Genomic DNA, 18895 nt, shown 5'->3' with positions numbered 1-18895 from the left:
AAGGGGTTAAATAACCCCCAATATCTTTTACTTTTTGCTATAATAAATATCCCAATTAAAAAAAAAATCCTCAATTTAGGCCGATAGTGACTATGCTGTTTAAGAGCTACCCTTAAATGTTCAAGTGGGGGCTGAGGGCCTTGGGGGGGGGGGCAATGGATTCCCTTAATTTGCATAGATTTCCTCTCACTTCCTGTTTGGCTATGGGGCAGGAAATGAAGGAGAATCTCTGCAATGGGACAAGGATGGTAAAAAATAAACTGACAGGGGCTCTAACCCCCCCTTACTCTATCCAAAATGGAAAAAAAAGTGCTGCCTATAGTTCTACTTTAGCCTCAAACTTCTGATAATTTTATGGAGAGGACTAAGAAGATATAACCATGCCAATGGTGCAGCAGAAAATATATAGCACAGTGAGGAAGGTTTGTGGTCCAGGATAATAGGACAGTCAAAATTAGAAGCAGCGTACCCCCCCACCCCCCCACAGTTGTGGAATCCCAGCCACCCGCATACCAGAAGCAGCGCGTCCGCTTTATGGGGGTACTAGACTAATTTGCTTCTCAGCCCAGTCCGCCCCATAAGACTGGCGCTACACTAACATTGTAGCACAAGCCGGCGGGGACTCTTTACGTGCTGCCCCCCCCCCCCACCTCTGCAAAGTGCTGCCCTAGGCCTGGGCCTTGTTGGCCTAGGGCAGCACTTTGCAGGGGGCGCACATAAAGAGTCCCGGCCAGCTTGCGCTACAATGTTGTTGGCCTAGGCCAGGATGCAGCATTGCCTCTTACACTAACAGAAGGAAACTGGTGAATACAGTAAGTGAGGACATTTTACAAGCCCTTTATAGACACGGAGCGGGCCCCCTCTGCCCCCGGGCCCCCTAGCAGCTGCATGGACTTCTGTGGTGAAACTAACGTTCTTTAGATCAACTTTCTACAACTCCCTCTCCTCATGTTCATCTCCTCAGCAACATTTCTCACCAATACAGTCAAAAATAATAAGTAATAACTTACAATCTAAAGATTAAAATATCCCCGTAAAAGAGCACAAAGTCCTCCTTAATGACTATAAACTTGAGAACATTTCCTTGTTGAGTGTTTGCAAAACAGTAAAAATCATTATTAATTGTATCTTTTGCATAATGTTGGTTAATGTATATTTAAAAACTTTGTACAAAGAATTCAGAATGGTAAAACCCCCTGTCTTTTATTTGCTATCTGTTCCTCATTAGGGAAATTTCCCTTAATTTTCTGTTCTGTAGATACAAAAGTTTGGCTGACTCATCACTTTGTGATCTATTGGCAGTGGCGAAATTATCAGGGTCACAACAGTCGCCCCCGCGACTGGGCCCTGTCGTTCCACCGCTGAGGGGGGGGGGGGGGCTAGGGTGACAACATTTCCAAACTGCCATTCAGGGACACCCCCCCCCCTTCCTTAAAGAAGATAATTTCCTATACCTTTTTTGTGACCCCATAGATTTCACTGGTTCATCCCGGGACACCTGTAGTTCTTCACTGGTTTGGGGGGGGGGAGGGCGGTCACATCTTCAGCTCTGAGGGGTTCATGGTGGGACCTGTAGTCCTTCACTTTTGGGGGTCACATAATATCTAAAGATGTGACCCCCCAAGTTTGAAGGACTACAACACCCAGCATGAACCTCTGAGATCTAAGGGTGTGATCTCATAGATTTCACAGGTTTATGCTAAGACTTGTAGTTCTTCACTATTTGGGGGGCGGGGTGTCTCACATGCTGGGTCAGGCTGGAACCTGTAGTCCTTAACTTTGGGGAGGTCACCCCCCCCCCAAAGTAAAGGACTACCTGTCCCAGCATGAACCCCTGAGATCTAAGGGTGTGACCCCCCCCCCAATTTGAAACTCCCAGCATGAACCTGTGAGATCTAGAGTGTGATCCCATACATTTCACAGATCTATGCCGGGACCTGTAGTTCTTCTCTATTTGGGGGGCGGGGGGGTCACATCTTCAGCTCTGAGGGGTTCATGCTGGGACCTGTAGTTCGTCACTATTTGGGGGGTGTCACATCTTAAGCTCTGAGGGGTTCATGCTGGGACCTGTGTCAGTTTCATTCCGGGACACTGTATTGTCCCAGAGTGAAGGTGCCCGGGACAGACCTGCAGAATGCGGGACTGTCCCAGGCAATCCGGGACATGTGGTCACCCTAAGGGGGGCCCCAGGATGGCCAAATAGTGCTCAGGGCGGGACGGCCGCATGGTGACGTTTTTAGGAGGAGGAGGATATGTCGGCACACACCAATCCTGCAGAACGTCTGTCCTGGACGGGACATCTCCCGCTCAGCTCTCTGCAAGCTAACCCCCTCGGGAGAGTGCTTCCCAGAACGGGGGTTAGGTAGCGGGGAGGAGCCGAGACAGCCGCCGAGGGACCCCTGAAGACGAGGATCGAGGCCACTCTGTGCAAAACAAGCTACACAGTGGAGGTAAGTATAACATGTTTGTTATTTAAAAAAATAAAAAAAGAACCTTTACAACCCCTTTAATCATTTCTATCCTTACCTCTGGAAACTCCTGCTTTTATTGTAGCTGATCCTGTAACATTGTATATCCCATGGCCTCTGAGCCCAGCAATCTCTACAGCTCTTATCTGTTCTGGGTGTGGACTATGCAACTTTTATATTTCTCCAGAGGTGTCAAAAATGAAAGTCCAGAAAGATACGAAGAGATATAGAAGCACCAACAGCAGCAGCAGCTGTGACACAGACACCGAGAGAGGAGGACAGACAGGGGGGCATCGGAAGAAAGACAGGAGGACCAACAGGAGGACAGACAGGGGGACATAGGAAGAAAGACAGGAGGACCAGAAGGAGGACAGACAGGGGGACATAGGAAAGAGGACCAACAGGAGGACAGACAGGGGGACATAGGAAAGGCGACAGGAGGACCAAAAGGAGGACAGACAGGGGGACATAGGAAAGGGGACAGGAGGGCCAACAGGAGGACAGACAGGGGGACATAGGAAAGGCGACAGGAGGACCAAAAGGAGGACAGACAGGGGGACATAGGAAAGGGGACAGGAGGACCAACAGGAGGACAGACAGGGGGACATAGGAAAGGCGACAGGAGGACCAAAAGGAGGACAGACAGGGGGACATAGGAAGAAAGACAGGAGGACCAACAGGAGGACAGACAGGGAGACATAGGAAGAAAGACAGGAGGACCAGAAGGAGGAAAGACAGGGGGACATAGGAAAAGGGACAGGAGGACCAAAAGGAGGACAGACAGGGGGACATAGGAAAGGGGACAGGAGGATCAAAAGGAGGACAGACAGGGGGATATAGGAAGTAGGAAGGAGGAGCAGAAGGCGGACAGAAAGGAGCACATGGGAAGAAGGGACAGGAGGACCAATAGGAGGAAAGACAGGGTGACATAGGAAAAGGGACAGGAGGACCAATAGGAGGAAAGACAGTGGGACATAAAAAGGACAGGAGGACCAAAAGGATGAAAGACAGGGGGATATAGAAATAAAGAAGGAGGACCAGAAGGAGGACAGACTGGAGCACATAAGAAAAAGTACAGGAGGGCCAATAGGAGGATATAGGAAGAGAGACAAGAGGACCAACTGGGCAACAGACAGAAACACATAGAAAGGAAGACAAGAGGACCAACAGGAGGATAGTCAGGAGGACATAGAAAGGAAGACAGGGGGACAAACAGGAGGACCAACAGTAGGACAGACAGGAAGACAGGAAATAAGACAAGAAGACCAACAGAAGGAAAGACAGGAGGACATAGGAAGAAAGACATGAGGACCGACAGGAGGACATAGGAAGAAAATATTACCAGAAAGACAGGAGGACTAACAGACTAGAGGGCATTAGAAAGGGAGACAAGATGACCAACAAGAGGACAGACAGGAGGACAGAGAGGAGGACATAGGAAGAAAGCCAGGAGGACAGACAGGAGGACATAGGAAGAAAGACAGGAGGACAGAGAGGAGGACATAGGAAGAAAGACAGGAGGACAGATATAGTTACATAGTAGTTAGTCTGGTTGAAAAAAGACACAAGCCCAAGTTCAACCAATAAAAAGGAGGACCAATAAGAGGACAGATGGATTACATAAAAAACTGGATACAGACACACCACAGGTGAGCAGGTCATCATTGTCTTTATTTGTCATTGTTGATATTATTTTAGCAAGCTTCATTTAGGAAAAGTTTCATTAATGCATTGTGCTAATGTCTATTAAATGCTTTCCTAAATACAACTTGCCATGGCAGACACATGAAGGCTGACATTTCCAACTCTCCTTCTGAACATGCTAATTCCCTGGCTGACAAGCCTTGACTTCAGTTATGGATCGAGAGCAGGTATAGGAAGTGACTTTCCTCTGACTCAAGGCGGCCCCCGTGTTCATCTCATGATGGGTTCTCTTCAATGCTAATCTCTAAGTTGATATAAAAAATGCATCCATGAAAAGCTGATTTTTATATCGGCTCTTGGGTGATGGCGCCACCATCTTGGGTAAGGGAACCCCACAATGAAGCCTTACGGCTTCACAGCAGATTTTCTACTGCGCATGATGTGAATCGCGCTGCGCTTTCATAGTGGCCCGGCTGCGACGAGGGCAGAACTTCCAGGTGAGGTGAGTTCGCCATGGCTAACTCAGCAGGAAGTAGGAGCGGGTACCTGTCAAAACCAGGTACCCACTCCACCCCCCCCCACAAGGTACCAAATGTGGCACCGGAACAGGGGAAGAGGCAGACAAGCTCCACTTTTGGGTGGAGCTCCGCTTAAAGAGCTTGTTAGAAGTAAAGGAAGACTATTATAGATCAGATAGTAAATACATAAGTAATACACAGCATCTTTAGTTTCGGTGCACCCCCTGTTTTCAGATAAAAATTGTCTCAATGAGAAAACCTGATACGCCTCGTGCTTGACCTGCATAGGGTTAGGGTTTCATCTCTTAAGTCAGAATAAAATGAAGAAATCAAAAGGAGAATGATATAATTAAATTACAAAACGTAGAAAGTCCTGGAATTTCCATCACTGACCCACCTCCTGTCTTATCTTTCTTGCAGAAAGGGGATTATGGTGGGGATCACCACCAGGTGCTCAGAGTACAACATCCAATGGTTGAAGGACTTTCTCAAAGAGAAGTTCCAGGACCTCATCCTAGATGTGGAACATTTTCTCATCACCAACACTAACAGATATGAATGGGAGAAGAACGTAAATAAATATTCTGCTGTCATTCTCTATCACACCCAACGCCAGGGACGGGTTAATATCACCGATGTAGAGGGAGGAGTCTACAATGAGGAACTGAACTTTCTGTGCCATAAGCTAGGTGAGAACTGATTGTCCTTTCTCCTGACTAATGTCAACTTAATCATTTATTTTCTTATTTTAACACAAGATAAAGATCATGCAGAGGTTAAAGTTGTTGAATCTTTTTTTACCCTACATGTTATGTAGGGATCTCCTCTTACTCATATCAGCTCCATAACGGCACACTATGTCTGTCTCGTCACAATATGTTCTTAGGTGCCTGGTGAATACGGTAAAAAAATATATATTTTTAATTTTATTGTGGTGATGTAAAACTAGATATGGTTAGTCTGTTCTCAACAAGGGAATACCTGTTTCTTGGACATCTCACTTTCTAATTATGGGCATTAATGTGGAGTTGTCTCATTCACATGGAAGGGGGGGTCTGGGGGCTCCTTTGTTAACTAGTAGCCGACCAGCCACCGTCATTATACGGCGGCAGGTCGGCTCTCCTGGGCGAGAGCCCGTAGCTATACGTCCTATCGTATAGCCGCCACTAGGGGGCGCGTGCGCGCCGCCGGAGGCGCGCGCGCGCGCTCCCCGCTCGCCCCCGACTCCCGTGCGTGTGCCCGGCGGGCGCGATCGCCGCCGGGCACACGCGATCGCTCGGTACAGAGCGGGGAACGGGAGCTGTGTGTGTAAACACACAGCTCTCGTTCCTGTCAGCAGGGGAAATGCTGATTTTCTGTTCATACAATGTATGAACAGAAAATCAGTGTTTCCCCTAGTGAGGCCACCCCCCCCCCCACAGTAAGAACACACCCAGGCATACTTAACCCCTTCCCCGCCCCCTAGTGTTAACCCCTTCACTGCCAGTGGCATTTTTATAGTAATCTAATGCATTTTTATAGCACTGATCGCTATAAAAATGCCAATGGTCCCAAAAATGTGTCAAAAATGTCCGAAGTGTCCGCCATAATGTCGCAATACCGAAAAAAAAATCGCTGATCGCCGCCATTACTAGTAAAAAAAATAATTAATAAAAATGCAATAAAACTATCCCCTATTTTGTAAACGCTATAACTTTTGCGCAAACCAATCAATAAACGCTTATTGCGATTTTTTTTACGAAAAATATGTAGAAGAATACGTATCGGCCTAAACTGAGGAAAAAAAATGTTTTTTTATATATTTTTGGGGGATATTTATTACAGCAAAAAGTAAAAAATATTCATTTTTTTCAAAATTGTCGCTCTATTTTTGTTTATAGCGCAAAAAATAAAAAACGCAGAGGTGATCAAATACCACCAAAAGAAAGCTCTATTTGTGGGAAAAAAAGGACGCCAATTTTGTTTGGGAGCCACGTCGCACGACCGCGCAATTGTCTGTTAAAGCGACGCAGTCCCGAATCGCAAAAAGTACTCTGGTCTTTAGGCAGCAATATGTTCCGGGGGGTAAGTGGTTAAAGGGGGCTTCCATATTCTGATAAGCCCCCCACCGCAGAGCCTCACAACCACAGCACATGGTTGTAGAGAAGAGGCTCTTGTCCTCATGAACATGGGACAGGGTGATTTGGGGTGGGGGGAGGCAGATCTCCTCCTGTCCCAAAGCACCCCCCCATGTTGAGAGTATGTGGCCTGGTATGGTTCAGGAGGAGGGTCACCCCCTTTCCTGGCCTGCTGGACTGCATGCTTAGATGAGGGTCTGGTATGGATTTGGGGGGGGGAGGGGGACTCCATGCTCGGATAAGGGTCTGGTATGGATTTGGGGCTCCATGCTCGGATAAGGGTCTGGTATGGATTTGGGGGGGCTCCATGCTGTTTTTTGAAAAAAAAATTGGTGTTGGGTTCCTCTTAAAATCCATACCAAACGCGAAGGGCCTGGTATGGATTGGGGGGGGGGGGCACATTGTTTTTTTTTTCTAGAATTTTCTTTTGCCAGCATTATTTTGTTTACATTTCAGCTGTAAGTAGGGAAGCCTGCTTTTTTTTTTTTTCCTCAGAACAGCGCTCAAGATGGATATACATTGCTGTAAATTTTTATTTTTGTATTTTTTCATAAAGGACTTGTCCCAAGATGTCTCCTGTGTTTTTTACCATTTTGACACTTTTTTTGTGAAATGGTAGGAGTACAATGTACCCTGTTACCAATTTACATGGGGGGGGGGGTGTGATCTGGGGTCTTCCAGATTCCGATAATCCCCCCCGCCCACAGACCCCGGGCTAGTGTTGTGGAGATGAGGCCCTTGTCATGGTGCTTTGGACCCCAAAGCATCCCCCCCATGTTGAGGGCATGTGCCTGGTATGGTTCAGGAGGGGGGGGGCGCTCTCTCACCCCCCCTTTTTTTTCCTGCGGCCTGCCAGGTTGCGTGCTCAGATAAGGGTCTGGTATAGATTTTGAGGGGGACCCCCTACGCCATTTTTTTTAAAATTTGGCACAGGGTTCCCCTTAATATTCATATCAGACCCAAAGGGCCTGGTAATGGACTGAGGGGGGAACCCATGCCATTTTTTTCAATGACTTTTATCTGTATTGCCGGGACCCCACAATTCATTATAGCCGCGAGTAGTTTTAAATTACTTTTTTCCTTTAGAAATGTCATTCTGTGCAGAGACTGTTATAAACACGGGAAACAAGCGCTACCTTACAGGCATACTATAGACACCCCCCAGGTACGAAATTTTATGGAATATTTCACTTTTATTGTTTCACTTTAAGCATTATTAAAATCATGAAAAAAACATTAGTTTTTAAAACTTTTTTTTTGCATTAATAAATGTCCCCTGGGGCAGGACCCGGGTCCCCAAACACTTTTTAGGACAATAACTTGCATATTAACCTTTAAAATGAACACTTCGATTTTTCATGTTCGTGTCCCATAGACTTTAACGGTGTTCAGACAATTTTTTTGCCTGTTTGCATGTTTTGGTGCGAACCGAACTGGGGGGGGGGGGGGGGGGGGTGTTCAGCTCATCCCTACCTTCAAGTCATTGGTTCTTGTGACTGAGCCTACTGCTAGAAAAGGCTATACAATGCATTATAGATTTTTTTGTGAATCCTGGGGATTTATCACAAACCCGTGGTAGCGACAAACCCAAGCCTCATCCTTAGTGGCTAGGTGAAGTTAGGATCTGTGGAAAGTATCTTTTATTTTTTACTGCTAATTTTTTTTGGTGGCTGTTATATAATGATTTTTATGGAGAAAGAATGGGGGGAGGGGAATAAACATCAACCTTAGTGCAAGGTCCTCTTACAGTGTATATATTTTTACAGTGCATCCTGTTAGTGTTTGATGTTTTTTACGTCTATCCCTTCCTGTAGGTAGAGAGAAGGTCCTGGTGGTGTTGGATGATATGGAAGATATCAGTGAGGAGGAGAGACAGAGAATCCTGGAGTCTCAGCCCAACCTGACCCGACTGTCCTCCCATCTCATTCTTATTCCAGAAATTGGAAAATATGGAGCTGCTTCTAGAAAAAGAGAAGAATTCCTTAAAGTTTTTGGGGCTGGTAACAAAACCCTATTTAATTTGCTGGGGTAATGAGGTCCAACCTACTAAATTATTATGACTCTCTTTTGTTTTAGGATAACCCCTTCCTCAGTGGGGATGTTTGTAATAAACTGCCTTCCTAACTACTATTATCTGACTGACTTTTGTACCGTGTTTCCCTGAAAATAAGCCTGGGTCTTAAATTAATTTTGGCAACAAAATACCCAGTAGGGCTTATTTTCGGGGTAGGGCTTGTCAGTTAAAAGTTAAAGTGTTAAAGAGTTAAAAGTGCCTGTAAAATCCTAAAATACAATGCATTATAGCAATATACAATGTAAACTGTGCATGTCTCTGCAACCCACCTGTGTCAAACACCCTAACTTCCTACAGTGCCTTCCTCGGTGCTTCCATGGCCCACCTGATTAGTTTTTCATGCTCCGAGCACTGCAGAGGGAGAGGGGCCTGCTATCCCCCGCTGACCACTGGCAGAAGAGGAGGAGAGCAGCGGGGGGATCATCTGTGCGCCGTTCTGCGCTTCCATGGCCCACCTGATCAGTCTTTCATGCTCCGAGCACTGCAGAGGGAGGGGGGCCCGATATCTCCCGCTGACAGCTGGCAGAAGAGGAGGAGAGCAGTGGGGGGATCAGCTGAGCGCCGTTTGGTGCTTCCATGGCCCACCTGATTAGTTTTTCATGCTCCGAGCACTGCAGAGGGAGGGGAGCCTGATATCCCCCGCTGACAGCTGGCAGAAGAGGAGGAGAGCAGCGGGGGGATCAGCTGATCACCGTTCGGTGCTTCCATGGCCCACCTGATTAGTTTTTCATGCTCCGAGCACTGCAAAAGGAGGGGGGCCCGCTACCCCCCGCTGACAGCTGGCAAACGAGGAGGAGAGCAGCGGGGGGATCAGCTGAGCGCCGTTCTGCTCTTCCATGGCCCACCTGATCAGTCTTTCATGCTCCGAGCACTGCAGAGGGAGGGGGGCCCGCTATCTCCCGCTGACAGCTGACAGAAGAGGAGGAGAGCAGCGGGGGACCAGCTGAGTGCCGTTCGGTGCTTCCATGGCCCACCTGATCGGACTTTCCCACTCTGAGCACTGCAACCGAGATCTCCCACTGAAAGCTGGCAGAAGAGGAGGAGAGCAGCGGGGGATCAGCTGAGCGGTGCCGCAAAAAAAGGTATTCACCACAAGCAGACCACAGAAACATGCACAGTCTAGACCACAAAACACTGTAATACAGTGCATTTTGGGACTTCACAACCCTACTAAACTAGGGCTAATTTTTGGTATAGGGCTTATATTGTAGCCCTCCCTGAAAACCACATTAGAGCTTATTTTTAGGGTAGGTCTTATTTTCGGGGAAGCACGGTAGTACTCTATTCAGTGGTGGCTGGTGCTCAATACTTAGGGGGGGTGGCAAACCAATGCCCCTACGGGAGATGAGAAGGTGGCGATCACCCCCCTGAGACAGTGGGAAGGGGATACGGCGATCAGAGGCCTTCTTACCTTGGGAGGCAGATGACGAGTACCAGAATGACTCTTTGATCTCCCCTCCTCCTCCTTCCAAGGTCCGAGCTGGAGAGTTCTGAATGTGGCTGCAAGTGAGCCATCCCTGGAAGAGAGAGCCGAGTCCTTTAGAGGACCGCTGGCTGAGCTGCTCCCTGACTCTTTCATACTTCGGGGGCCATTGCTTCTCCTTCCAGTCGACCAGGAAGTAGGTCCTAAGAGTCAGGAGAACAGATATAGTGAATGCAGAGTCCAGGGTTTAGTAACAATTTAAGTTAATATGTGAATTGTAAAATGTCTCCAAATTCTGTCTTACAGAGCAGACTGCATCTTGTGCTATACCGGACCAGACCACTTCCAGGACCAGGGTATGTATACATGTACAAGTATATGGGCTCTCAACATTGCATATCATGAATTTGTGTCTGCATTGTCCAGATCAACCAACAAAACGTTTTATTGCAGAATAAGAAACTGATATAAATTCCACACAGCTCAGACTATAACAATCTGTTCTCCTGATTCATCTTACCAGAATTCTGGAGTTATCGTTGCTCTGTAATATTTAATCGTCTTATTTCTCTTTTCTTTCTGAAGTTCATCTACTAAAGGAATAAAGCATGCTGATTTTCCAAAGTGAATTCTCACTTAGCTTGCCCAATAAGGTGGTGCTATGCTGGCTTCACCCACCCAATTTTGTTTCACTTGTTTCCCCTCCACCAATGCTCTGTTATTTGGGTGACTATGTGGCAAATGAGGTTTAATGTTATACAGTTATACACTTGGGGGCTAAGAATATGCATCATACATATTAGGGGGATACAACTGGGGGGGATCCGTAGTGGAGAAGGATCTGGGCGGATTCATAGTGGAGAAGGATCTGGGGGGATCTGTAGTGGAGAAGGATCTGGGGGCATGGGCGTCCGCTCCATAGGGCAAGGGGGGTCATTTGCCCCCCCCCCCCCCCTGAAATTGCCAGGGAGAGCCAGGAGCAGGGCAGAACTGGCCCTGGGGACAATTTAAGCGGTGACTGCAGCGCTCCCCTCCCCTCTAGTTGTCCCTTATTAAGAGTGCCTGTTCCTCTTCTGGAATCAAATCCATTTGTCCCTCATTCCGAAAGGTTCCTCTTTTAGACCTGAAATAAATATACTGTCAATATAGTGTAGTGTTTCAGTCAAGGGAAAGAGGTGCTGTGTAATGTGAAGGGGTCCAGTGATGCAGGGTGCTGTGTAATGTAAAGGGGTCCAGTGATGCAGAGTGCTGTGTAATGTAAAGGGGTCCAGTGATGCAGAGTGCTGTGTAATGTAAAGGGGTCCAGTGATGCAGAGTGCTGTGTAATGTAAAGGGGGCCAGTGATGCAGGGGGCTGTGTAATGTAAAGGGGTCCAGAGCTGTGAGGTGCTGTGTAATGTAAAGGGGTCCAGAGGTGCAGTTGTGGAGAGGGGGTAAACAGTAGTGACAAAGAGATATTGAAAGATGCAGGGGGCACAGTGGGGTGTTTTTACATTTTAACGTGGGGGGGTGCTTTTAACCCCCGCTAGCGGTCAAAGAAAGGGTAAAATGCGACTGTATCGCCGCTGCCGAAGCGCCCCCTCTGAAAAAATGTCAGCGGATGCCCATGTCTGGGGGATCCGTAGTGGAGAAGGATCTGGGTGTTTTGGTAGATCAAAGTCCTTTCTTGTATTAAGAGAGGGATGGACTCCAGAGAGAGAAATATAATTTTGCCCCCCTGTACAAATCATTAGTAAGACCTCATCTGGAATATGCAGTTCAGTTTTGGGCTCCAGTTCTCAAAAAGGATATCGGGGAACTGGAGAAAGTGCAGAGAAGGGCAACCAAACCAGATTTGTATCGGGAGGAGGGGAATTTATGCCAAGGCGGTAAGCATGCAGATAAGTGCTGTTTTTTTTTTTTTGGGGGCGGGGGGGTTTGCTGTCACATAATGCTCATACTGTACATCTTGGGGTGTTTGGGTGGGGTGGGGGCACAATTTGGCTTGTTCACCCTGGGCTATAGATGACCTTGTCCCGGCACTCTAATCCACTACAATAGCAGATCTTTCCATTTGGCTTTTAACCCCCCGCAACCACAATGTTCCAGTGCATTGGATAATACAGCTGTTGGACCTGCCATAGGCACTTGTCAAAAGTACCAACTATGCTTGCCCTTTATGCCCCTACTCCATTCATAGAAGCTATACTATAGTTTCCATGAAAGGGGGCAGAGGACTGAAGATTCTAACTAAGTCACCAGCCACCAGTACAAGGGACAAGTCCCACTCAATGTAAATACCACCCCTTGTTCAGATAAAAAAAAAAAAAAGTAACCAAAATGAGTCGTTGATGCATTCACAGCAAGGTAAAAAAAAGCCACATTACTTGTTCTATCATCCCCCCATCCCCAAATACTTACCTTGTGTCTATCCTACACTCGGCTTGTCTTTGAAAACCGCAGCACTGAGGGAACTTGCTGAGGGGTGAAGGTAGATGATTGATTGGCTGCTGCAGCTGCCTGTCAGAAGTTGGGAGGGGGAGGTGCAGGAGCCTTGCTTGCTAGGCTCTGTGTTTCAGTGACGGTGGGGTGAGAACGCGCATAGGTGTCTGTTTTAAGAGAAGACACCTGAAAATGGGAGTGGTGGGGCAGCAACTGTATGACCAGCCATCTATGGAAAAATAGGAACATTGTATGAGTCTGGACTTCCTTGAATGAAAAAAAAAAAGGTAGGCTTTAGCATCACTTTAATTAAATGGTGTGTATAGTGTCCAAGATCTATCTATCTATCTATCTATCTATCTATCTATCTATCTATCTATCTATCTATTCCCTAGTTTGTGTATTTTTGGTATTTCTCTACCTTTGGGTAATTTTGTATTTTTTTTTTTTTTTTAGCCAGGTGACCTTTGTGGTAACAGGTCCTTTGTTACAACGAGACATAAAAACGCACGTTCCTCTCTGGCGAAGTACAGAGTTGGCATTTTCTCGAGGTCGGGGGATGATAACTATCAATGGTTGGTGAACTCCCTGAAGACAGCCGGTATAGGAAGGTCAATAGACGTGTGCAATGTCTACATCTCCAACAACTACCAATCGTATTACTCAGAGATGTCCCGGTGCAACTTCGCCATCCTCTACCACACCAAGAGACAAGGAAGACTGAACATCACCGACGTCACCGACTCCTTGTATGACCAGGAGCTGAGAGAGCTGTCCGATTGTCTTGGTGAGACTGAATAATGTGATCTGCCGTAATGTTGTACATGAAGTACATGAAGGACTTGATTAAAAACAAATGTACATAAATTGAGGGACAGTTAGTTACAACCGTACATAGTAAATACAAGTGGTTCCAAATGAACAAATAAACCCCATTAGTAGTGTGGGGAGCTGAGATGTATGTCTTGACCTGATCCAGGATCCAGAGGATCAGGTCAAGACATACATCTCAGTTCCCCACACTACCAATGGGATTTATTTGTTCCTTTGGAACCACTTGTATTTACTATGTACGGTTGTCTATCAATTTATGTACAATTATTTTCAATTCATGTCCTCTTCTTAATAAATTGTTCATTTTATCATAACCTCCATGGGTACTATGATAGTCCTAATCCTTTCCTATGCCCGGGGAATGCTTGGAGCAGCCCCAGGTATTCCTTTCCACTATACTGTAGAGCAGGGGTCTCTATACTTTCTAAACAAAGGGCCGGTTTACCATCCTTCAGACTATAGGAGGGCCGGATCGATGGGCAGCGGCAGTGGAAATTTTTCTGGCATCAGTAGGAGTGAACATCGCCACATTTGGTATTAGGTTGGGAGGAATAGTGCCCCATCTTTGGTAATATACAGTAAGGAGTAATTGTCCTCCATTATTGGTGTCAGTAGAAGAAATGGTGCCCCATTGTTGGTGTTAGATGTCAGAATAGTGTCTCATATCAGTGAGAGGATTAGTGCCCTAAGGGCCGGATAAAGGCAAGGAAAGGGGCGCATCCGGCCCCCAGGCCGCAGTTTGGAGACCTCTGCTGTAGAGTATGTTATTCCCATTATCATGACATGGCGGTAGAGTCGCCCTCCTGTGGTCAGAGTCCGGGGTGACTGTGTCCTTCTGTTATAGGAAACGAGAATGTCATTGTTGTGGTTGATGACCTGGTGGACACCAGCAATGAAGAGAAGCAGAGGATACTGAAAAGCCAGCCCAGCATTGGTTCTCTGGCCAGAGATCTGTTCCTGTTCAGTGAGCAACAGAAAGACCCTGAGACCTTCCAAGAAATAATGACCTTTATAGAGTGCAATGGTGAGTATCTACATCTTTGACTGTGCTATTGTATATGTGAACAGTGTCCATCCAGTGCCCAGAGCAAAGATGGCAAACTGGGCCCCCTCCCAACCATGAGGAGGTGATATAACATGTCATCAAATGCCCTCAAGGGCCAGGGGTAGGTAATACACAGAATGTATGGGACACATTACTAGTTAGGTGTACAAAATGAAAATATTGCATGATTCAGGGGTGTGTAGTGCACACTTTGGGGGTCAGTATAGTGCAAAATGCCCCTTGCATGCAAAAGTCTTCCTCACTTTACCCTTTGAGCAAAAATACACCCCCCTCCCAAAAAAAAATAATAATAATCTAGCACCAATCTGAACAGTCACCCCTCCCAGCAAAAAATCCTCTTCCCCCAATCCCCTTCAAAGCATATATCCTTTTTCCCATCTAGCATGGATCTTCTCCAACCCAATTCCCACTCCCAACATAAATCCCCCCACACACCCTCCCTTACAGGACAAATCCTCTTCCACCCTTCCAAATCACACTTCCCAGCACAAATCCTCTCTCCCTTCTAGCACAAATTCTCTTCACTCCCCAAATCATCACTACAGCACAAATACTGCCACCCTAATCCCTCCTTCAATCACAAATCCTCCAATTCCTCTACTACCTAAATATTTCTAAATATTGGTGCTACATTGGCTTTTCTCCAATCAGCTGGTACCATTACAGTCAGTAGACTGTCAGTAAAAATTAGGAACAATGGTCTGGCACTTAATTGACTGAGTTCCCCAAGTACCCTCGGGTGCAAACCATCTGGTTCCGGTGATTTATTAATGTTAAGTTTCCCAAGTCTATTTCTAATTCTGTCCTCTGTAAGCCATGAGGGTGCTTCCTGTGATGTGTCAGGAGGATAAACACAGTTTTAGTTACTGAAGCCCCCCGACTCCCTTGTGAAGACTGAGGAGAAGAAAAAATTCAATACCTTCACCATCTCACCAACCCTTGTATCTAGATGTCCTTCCTCATTCTTTATGGGGCCAATATGGGCTGCCCTCCCTTTTTTACTCTTTATATACTTAAAGAATTTTTGGGGATTTTTTTTGCTCTTCTCCGCTATATGTCTTTCGTGTGTATATATATATATATATCAAATACGCCACTAACTGAATAACCTGCCTGCTTAATCTAAATTAAGCTATCTCTCTGTCCTACACTAACAACACTACACACGGCCACCATGTAAGCAGCCTTATATAGTGTGGGGTGTGGACTTAGTCCCCCTGCGCCATGATTGGCCAAAGGCACCCTGCCTTTGGCCAATTATGGCTCTCTTAGCAGAGGGCGCTATGATTGGCCAAAGCATGCAGGTCAGGTGCATGCTTTGGCCAATCATCATACAGCAATGCACTGTGATCTCGCTCTTCAGCGAACTGGCGAACACCCGATGTGGACCTGGATCTGGACCCTCCCCCCATCACCTAGTTTAAAAGCTCCTCTAACTTTTCAGCCATCTTGACTCCCAGCAGATCTGCACCCTCCTGCGCACTTTGTTTGTTTACATTTGGCATGGAGAGATAGATACAATGGGCCAGATTCTCAGTGGAGATACGAGGGCGCATCTCCAGATACGCCGTTGTATCTCTGAGTCGCGCCGTCGTATCTATGTGCCTGATTCTTAGAATCAGTTACACATAGATTTCCCTTAGATCCAACAGGCATAAGTCTCTTACGCCGTCGGATCGTAACTGCATTTTTACGCTGACCGCTAGGGGCGTGTATGCAGATTTTCGCGTTGAAATATGTAAATCAGCAAGATACGCAAATTCACAAACGTACGCCCGGCCGACGCAGTACATTTACGCCGTTTACGTTGGGCTTTTCCCGGCGTATAGTTACCCCTGCTATATGGTGGCGTAAGTGCGGCGTACCAATGTTAAGTATGGCCGTCGTTCCCGCGTCGAAATTTGAAAAAGTTAAGTCGTTTGCGTAAGTCGTCCGTGAATGGGGCTGGACGTCATTTACGTTCACGTCGAAACCAATGACGTCCTTGCGGCGTATTAGGAGCAATGCACACTGGGAAATTTCACGGACAGCGCATGCGCCGTTCTGGGAAAAATGTCAATCACGTCGGGTCATACAACATTAACATAAAACACGCCCCCCTGTCCCACATTTGAATTAGGCGTGCTTACGCTGGCAGATTTACGCTATGCCGCCGCAACTTACAGAGCAAGTGCTTTGAGAATACAGCACTTGCCCGTCTAAGTTGTGGAGGCGTAACGTAAATCCGATACGTTACGCCGCCGCAAAGATACGCGGATCTACGTGAATCTACCCCAATGTTTATTTCTCTCTTTCTCTCCATTCAGAGAGGAGAATAAAACAGGATTGGGCTGCACAGTGATAGCCAATCAAAAGCTACCACAATGATCAGATGATCAGAAACCAGGAGTTCCAGCTCCCGATCCTTAGTACGAGACCCAGGGCTCTTGGTGAGAGCCTGGTCTCTGTGCTGGGAACATTCTGTGCAGTGTGCCTCCAACACAAAACCTGGTAGGTATAAATATGAGGCATCACGGAAGAAGACCCATTTTAGTGCGGCCACATATGTGTACACAGGCGCCGAAAAGGGGTTAAGGATTCCTTCTCCACTTTCCTCTTGTTTAAACTTATTTTTTTTCTCGTTTTTAGTTGCTGTTGATGAAAGCTTTACGATGAGGTTCAGTCCTCATCGGAATATAAGATCACCAGAAGAAGTTGAACAACATCAACAACCACCACAGAACATTTCTAATGAGTCAATTCTGATGACTGATAATGATTATGATGAGGATGGTGATGGACCTGCCTTTTACCATTTCAGAGGAACCACCAGATATAAAGCACCTGGATCAAAATATGACACACCTTCACTCTGCTCAGATCTCTATACGTCCCGAAAGCGCCCTAATTACTATCCATGTGCTTTTGACCACGAATCTTCTTCTTCAAAGAAGAACAGTTTTGAGGAGCAGGAATCCAAGAAAATATTGTTAGAAGCCGAAGCCATCAATATATCTGATGACACCCCAAACACAGCTAGCTGGATGGACAATCAGCTAAGAGTGCTGAATGACACGGGATCAGTGTTTATTGCACGGCTCAGTGAATTGAACGACTCATGGCGGCGTTTCCAAAGAGCATTACAGAACCCGCAAAGTGAAACCCAACAACTGTTAAGTAAAACTCACACACAAGCGGAAGAGCTTAAAGAAAAAGACATTGTAATAAGCAACCTTAGAAAGGAAATGTATCTTCTACAAAGTGACATAGAGGAGAAGCAAAGGACAATAGAGGAGAAAGAGAGGACAATAGAGGAGAAACATAGGACAATAGAGGAGAAGCAAAGGACAATAGAGGAGAAAGAGAGGACAATAGAGGAGAAGCAAAGGACAATAGAGGAGAAACAGAGGACAATAGAGGAGAAACAGAGGACAATAGAGGAGAAACAGAGGACAATAGAGGAGAAACAGAGGACAATAGAGGAGAAACAGAGGACAATAGAGGGTAAAGACAAGTTCATAGAGGAACTGAAGGACAACAGAGTTAGACCAGTTGACAAAACACAAGAAGGAAGAAGAGACAGACTAGAACATCCAGCTGGAACGCGAGAGGAGATAATATGGGAGAAGGTGAAGGCAATAATGCAGCTTTGTGTTGAGATCCAAAACCTACGGGAGAAACCTCAAGATCAGGAGAAATCAGAGGCGTTACAAGGACCTCTCAGAAAACGACGAGGAGCCAAGAAATGGACTAGCGAAGATATGAAGAATGAACAAGATGGAGGTCTGGATGCAAATAGTTCCAGTGAGCCTGAGTCAACGGAAAGCCATTCCACCATAGAGGACTTGTGGCAGAAGATAGCTGAACTGGAGAGCAGGATAAAACATCTGGAATACACAACAGACAATCAGAGACACGAACTGGATAAATATAGACAGACAGTAAAGGATCAATCATCCAAGCTAAATGAGTATGAAGAATTAGTGGACTCTTTGCTCAATAAAACTGAGGATATTAAACATATATGATGCCAATAACAAAATAAGATGAAGAGAAGGCTTGGGATCTGTGTACAGTGGAACCTCGGATTGCGAGTAACGCAGTTAACGAGTATTTTGCAATACGAGCGCTGTATTTCTAAAAATCTGAGTGTTGTCTCGCAAAATGAGCAGGATTCAGGCCAAAGTGGTGTGCAGTACCGTGTCTGGCCTAAGGTGGGGGGGGCACCGGAGCCGAACGGCGCCGATCGAAGCTGATCATCACCATTCAGAAATGCACGGAAAGGCCCAAGGACAGCTCGGCTGACCTCGGCAAACCTCAGAAAGGCTCAGAAACGGAGTCCTACGAGGCTT

At 46.4% G+C, this 18895-nt stretch overlaps 1 protein-coding gene across 1 annotated transcript in view; it reads left to right on the top strand.

Moving 5' to 3' along the window:
- Nucleotides 1–18689, top strand: part of LOC120942833 — a 60537-nt gene extending 41848 nt beyond the window's left edge. Inside the window, exons 13-18 of the mRNA XM_040355758.1 lie at nucleotides 5051–5319; nucleotides 8562–8747; nucleotides 10551–10600; nucleotides 13121–13451; nucleotides 14343–14522; nucleotides 17193–18689. Coding sequence (XP_040211692.1) covers nucleotides 5051–5319; nucleotides 8562–8747; nucleotides 10551–10600; nucleotides 13121–13451; nucleotides 14343–14522; nucleotides 17193–18571 — 2395 coding nt within the window. The 3' untranslated portion in view covers nucleotides 18572–18689. The remainder of the gene's footprint in view (nucleotides 1–5050; nucleotides 5320–8561; nucleotides 8748–10550; nucleotides 10601–13120; nucleotides 13452–14342; nucleotides 14523–17192) is intronic.
- The last annotated feature ends 206 nt before the right edge of the window (nucleotides 18690–18895 follow it).

Source organism: Rana temporaria, chromosome 6 (assembly GCF_905171775.1).
Source record: "Rana temporaria chromosome 6, aRanTem1.1, whole genome shotgun sequence".
NCBI lineage: Eukaryota > Metazoa > Chordata > Amphibia > Anura > Ranidae > Rana > Rana temporaria.
The sequence above is the reverse complement of the archived record's forward strand: the minus strand, read 5'-3'. Positions and strand labels throughout refer to the sequence as shown.